We start from the raw sequence: 6,346 nt of genomic DNA on the forward strand, positions 1-6,346 counted from the left end.
TTAGCAAAAGCAGGGTAGCGAGCTGAGCTGGCAGGAAAGTTAGCATACCAGGCAAAATGCTTTCGTCTGTCTTTGTTCTGAGTTCAAATTCCTCCAAGGTCAACTTTGCCTTTCATCATTTCAGGGTCAATGAATTAAGTACCAGTTGCATACTGGCATCAATCTAATCAACCAGCCCCCTCCCCCAAAATTTTGGGCTTTGTGCCTAAAGTAGAAATGAATCATTAGCACGCCAGGCAAAATGCTTAGTACTATTTCATCCATCTTTATGTTCTGAGTTCAAATTCCACCAAAAGGTCAACTATGCTTTTCATTCGTTCGGGGATCAATGAAGAAAGTACCAGTTAAGTACTGGGGTTGATGCTAATCAACTTACCCTCTCCCATGAAATTGCTGGCCTTGTGCTAGAATTTGAAATCAACATTTAGCAGAAGCAACAGTGTGATTCAAAGGCCAAGAGTCTCAAGTTTGATCAGTGGTAACACATGAAACTCTCAGCCTTTGAGTCACTCTATTGCTTCTGCTAAATATTAACAAAGATATATCTAAGTACTTATCAATCTTTTCTTTTTCTTTCAAGCAACACTCACCATAAAAGATGTGTAAAAAAAATATAAAGAAAAACCGTCAATCATCTCACATAATTTCTTTTGTGAATTCTAACAAAATTTAGTCTATTATGGTCAGATTATAGTAAAAAATCCCCACAGGATTTCACTTTGTTGGAGATTATCTTATTGATTTTGGCTGATGAGTCTATAATTTCACATTAACTTTCATATATTTCTTATATGTCTCCTATTACAAGTCTTACAAACTTTCCATTGTTGTTCCTATTATTAAAAGTGGTGAAGCGGCAGAAACAGAAGAGAGATGAAGACTAAATGCCTTACAGCAACTAGTTTAGTCAGTTCATTGTGTGTATTGAGATAAAGTCTTCCAAGAATTAGTTTTGCCTTTTGTTCCTCCTGGATAATATAAATACCAAATATATATTGAGGTTGATTTACTTAACTTTTAGTAATTACCAAACAGTGGAACCTATTGTTAATGCACAAAGCCATTATTATTACTAATATTATTATTATCATTATTATTATTGCCTTTGCACAGCTTCTAACGCTGGAGATGTACTACGGTGTCAGCTGTTCACAACCAGTGAACTAAGGTAACACCTCTTATTTTCCGAGCACCTTCAGGAGTATTCGAGTGGTTCCAAGCAATGCAGTTTTCTGCAAGTGCTCCACCCTTATTGCAGCCCCTATTTGTTCCACTTACTTCTCAAGATTTTTACTCACTGTTCCCAGGGCTCTGACAATTATTGGTACTACTACCACCTTTTCCATCGACCACAACTGCTTAACTTCCCAAGCTAACTTGTCATATCTCTCGACTTTTCATCTATTATTATTATTATTATTATTATTATTATTATTATTATTATTATTATTCTTTTCTACTCTAGGCACAAGGCCCGAAATTTTGTGGGAGTGGGCCAGTCGATTAGATCGACCCCAGTATGTAACTTGTACTTAATTTATCAACCCGAAAAGGATGAAAGGCAAAGTCGACCTCGGTGGAATTTGAACTCAGAATGTAAAGACAGACGAAATACTACTAAGCATTTAACCCAGCATGCTAACTTTTCTGCCAGCTTGCTGCCTTAATCAGAAGCAAATATTGTTATTGTTGTTGTTGTTGTTGCTGTTGTTGTTAATCTATTGTTGCTGTTTCATCGTTATTACAACTCATTCACTGTACACTTCCTGTGCATTATTCTATGTACTGTTCAGGCACATTTGGCTACTTTTTCTGATAAGTTGTAGTACACCTGAGCACTGTATACAATAAGTTCATTATTACTATTATTATCATTATTATTATCATTTAATACCATTATTGTATGTTAATGATGGTAGATGTAGGCCAAACCTCATTTGTTCATAACTTGAAAAAGAAACTTGTTAGCAATTATACAGACAATTAAGAATTTTTGCATATAGCATTCAGCACATCAACTCCTAATTTAATTAGAGATACACATTTGTAGACATCTACTTAAAAAAAGGAAATAAATCAGCAAAAACAAAACTAGTTACCAATTCTTGCCCTAGCAAAGCAGGTATTTATTTTCTTTTGCTTGATTTGTCCAATAATATAAATCTATCATGACAGCCTGACAGATTAAAAATGGAGACTGTGAACATATGGAAAGAATGGTAATTAGTGAAAGAGAACAAAAGGATAGGAGTTTTGCTATTAACCTCTCTTTGACTCTAGACAAGTATTTGTCCATGTGAACAGCAGTTGACAACTTAACCTGCTGGTTGTGAAGGTACATGGCTTAGTGGTTAGAGGTATTCAGCCCACAATCATTAAGGTTATGAGTTCAATAGCCAGCAACATGTTGTGTCCTTGAGCAAGACTCTTGATTTCACATTACTCCAGTTCATCCAGCTAGTAAAAATGAGTATCGACTGTATTTCAAAAAAACCAGCTTTGTCACATTGAATGTCATGCTTGAAGGTTCAAAATAATCTACAACACTCTTCGAAGGTGATGCCCCAGCATGGCCACAGTCCAACGACTGAAACCATTGAAAGAAAAACCACAACTGAAATGGTTTGTTAACATTGAGAAATGTAATGAAGAATAGTTTATAACCTTTTACCTTTTGCTATTTACTTGTTTCAATCATTAGACCGTGGCCATGGTGGGGCACTGCCTTGAAGAATTTTTAGCCGAATGAATCGATGCCAGTACCTGTTCTTTTTTAAACCTGGTACTTATTCTTATTTCTTTATTGCCCACAAGGGGCTAAACATAGAGGAGACAAGCAAGGACAGACAAAGGGATTAAGTCGATTACATCGACCCCAGTGCATAACTGGTACTTAATTTATCAACCCCAAAAGGATGAAAGACAAAGTCGACCTCGGCGGAATTTGAACTCAGAACGTAATGGCAGATGAAATACCACTAAGTATTTTGCCCGGTGTGCTAACATTTCTGCCAGCTCGCCACCTTCTGGTACTTATTCTATCGGTCTCTTTTGTCAAACTTCAAAGTTACAGACACATAAGCACACCAGCATCTGTTGTCAAGTGATGGTGGAGACAAACACAAACACACACACACACACATATATATACATATATAAAGAGAGAGACAACAAGCCTCTGTCAGTTATAAAGAAGAAAATTCTACATATATATATCACATTAATTTTGAAGAAGCTTTAATAAGATGAACAACATGCGAAAAGGAAAATAAGAAAAGTCAAATATTATCTCTCTATTAAAATAGATAATTGTATGAAAATAGGCAACATGTAAAATGTATGCAATTGGACATTACAAATTACAGAAACAGAAATATGATATTAAAAATGGGACAAATAACTAGAGATAAAATGTAGAAATTGGTTTGCAACATAATATAATTCAGTTGATGTTTGAATTCAACTAGTGTTTTTTGACAGCATGTACAAAACTTTGGTTTCCTATCTGAAGCTAGCTTAAGTTACATAGCCACAGATTTTATATATGAATTTTTCTTAATTTGAAAAGAGAAAAAGGGCATCAGTGTATTTTAGAAAGTTTTAAATTAGGTTTCACCAAGACAAAGTTTTATCTCTGGGTGTTTAACCTGTGAGCAGAGAAAGCACACACACACACACACACACACACACACACACACACATGCAACACACACATATAATAAATAAATAAATGCGCCCTTTTAAAGGCTAGCCAAGCTCATGGGCCCAGTTTCCCGGTTTCAATGGCAAATGTGTTCCCCAGCTGGACAGGACAGCAGTCCATCACAGTGTTACTCATTTTTGCCATCTGAGTGGACTGGAGCAACATGAAATGAAGTGTTTTGCTCAAGAACACAACACATTGCCCGGTCCAGGAATCGAAACCACAATCTTACGATCATGGTGCTGACACCCTAACCACTAAGCCACGCACCTCCACACACACACATATACACACACTTAATTTACCATATTTGTTGGCATGAAAAATACATGGGCATATTAGGTACATCTTATTTTCAGCAGTGTATATTTAGGAAAAAGAAAAAGGTGCATTAAAGGATTTTGGGAGGCTCAACTTTGGATATAAGACCCAGCAGTATTTTTAAGACACTTTTGAAGGTAAAAGTGTGTTTTATATGCTATCAAATGTGATATTTATAAAGTGTGGTGCCAAACATCAGGAAGACTATTTGGTAGCAGTATCTCTTTTATATGTAGAGGCCCAAAAAGATCTTAATGAAAAGATCTTAATGAATAATTATGCACAAAGGCTGAGCCATTCGTAGATATCGCTGGATGGTAAATAACAGAAAGTGGACAACTTCAGAAGTCACAACTTCCAGCTCTTGATTAAAATGGCTAATCTGCATTTTGAGTGAAGCATAAAATAAGAATGAGTTTTCAGGACTTGCGTATGTTATTAGTTACTTGTTGTTTTCCATTTGTTTAACAATGTTGTCAGTAAAACACAATTCATAGATATGAGATGAAGGGTAGAAATTATATTTAGGACTGCAGTGATTTCCAAAGACCCTATCATCTTAAAAATGAAACACATTGAACAGTGAACAGACATGGCCAAAAGTTTGGAACATAAATCTGAAAATTAGAATTTTTATATTAAATGCTGAAAGATATATTTAATTTGATATTATTACTTGGCCAAATGTTTGGAACATCGGTCTAAAAATTAGAATTTTTATATTAAATGCCCAAATATATATATTGTACATATTTGAATCAATTTGTACTTAGGCATAACAACTTTGATTTTTAAAAATATGTTCCAAACTTTTGGTAATAAATGTAGTATAGACAAACTGCATCAGAAAATAATTTTTAAAATAAACAGGTTAGTCTCATAGCAGGAATTTCTTTCATAATACATCTACCAGCCAAGGCTGACTTGAAGGACTATACCAGAGGCATAGCCAGGTTCTAAAGTTAGGATGAGTGAGCACATAAGAAAAAGGTGCCATGACACATACCAAACAATTTTTAACTCATTGCACAAAATATTTCATTGGTATATAGGCGTAGGAGTGGCTCTGTGGTAAGTACTTTGCGTCTGGGTTCAGTCCCACTGTATAGCACCTTGGGCAAGTGTCTTCTACTATATCTTTGAGCCGACCAAAGCCTTGTGAGTGGATTCGATAGACAGAAACTGAAAGAAGCCCATTGTATATCTGTGTGTGTGTGTGTGTGTGTGTGTGTGTGTGTATCTGTGTCTGACACCCCACCATTGGTTGACAACCAATATTGGTGTGTTTACATCCCCGTAACTTAGTGATTCGGCAAAAGAGACCGATAGGATAAGTACTAGGCTTACAAAGAATAAGTCCTGGGGTCGATTTGTTCAGCTAAAGGTGGTGCTCCAGCATGGTCGCAGTCAAATGACTGAAACAAATAAAAGAAAGCTATAATATATGTAATTGCATTCTACATTCATTATTTTCATATGTCGTTATGTATGGAACTTACAACTACAGACATAGGTAACTAAAGAGTTTAAAACATTGTTCGAGAAGAGCCGTCACATCTCTTGCTCCCCCCCCCCATTAGCTATGCCACAGGACTAAACAACAACAACAACAATAAAACAAGATTCAATCTTGATTAATTTAAAATGTAAAAAAAAATATATACTCACCAATCAAATGAAGAACTTCCAGAGATGATAAACAGCTATAAATCCTTCGCATAAATCCCTCCAAAAAGATTACCTCGGATAAACAAATGCAGAGACTTCGAAGGTTACAAGGAAAGGCGTTCAAATCATTGAAGTCATGTAATTGCATTGCATTTGAAAAGTCAAGTGTCATATACTTGAGGTTAGGACACTTATTGGCAAGGTCATGCAAGACAGGGGACGTGATCAGTTCACAGGGAAGCTCAATATATCGGAGAGTTGAACCGAAACGGATGTTTATTAAAGCCAGCAGTGTTTCAGTATTATTCACATGCAGACCGGAGAATTCAGGACGCAAGGATACCGCCTGCCACAGTCGACTGTCGTATGCAATGAGACGCCAACGTTTGCACACACGTGCAATTTTCCCAAGTTCTCGATGCTTGAGAAACGAAAATATCTGCAAGAGGATTTTATCTGGCATCTCATTGATCAAGACGCTCTGGAAATAAATTACAAGCATTATAAATTGAGTATGAAAACAACAGATAGTAAATTTAGTAATTTTTTGACATTTATTTCAGTATACTAAAACAAAGAAAAATAAATGATAAAACTTACCCTTGTGTGTGTGTGTGTGTGTGTGTGTGTGTGTGTGTGTGTGTGTGTGTGTGT

At 35.9% G+C, this 6,346-nt stretch overlaps 1 protein-coding gene across 10 annotated transcripts in view; it reads right to left on the reverse strand.

Annotated features, from left to right (window-relative positions):
- The window catches only part of LOC106876006 (F-box/LRR-repeat protein fbxl-1), a 336,358-nt gene that overhangs the window by 98,458 nt on the left and 231,554 nt on the right, over positions 1–6,346 (reverse strand). For all 10 annotated transcript variants that reach the window (XM_052975599.1, XM_014924360.2, XM_014924365.2 and 7 more), the window contains one exon: positions 5,693–6,173. In XM_052975599.1, coding sequence (XP_052831559.1) covers positions 5,693–6,173 — 481 coding nt within the window. The remainder of the gene's footprint in view (positions 1–5,692; positions 6,174–6,346) is intronic.

This window comes from Octopus bimaculoides, chromosome 2, assembly GCF_001194135.2.
Source record: "Octopus bimaculoides isolate UCB-OBI-ISO-001 chromosome 2, ASM119413v2, whole genome shotgun sequence".
Taxonomy (NCBI): Eukaryota; Metazoa; Mollusca; class Cephalopoda; order Octopoda; family Octopodidae; genus Octopus; species Octopus bimaculoides.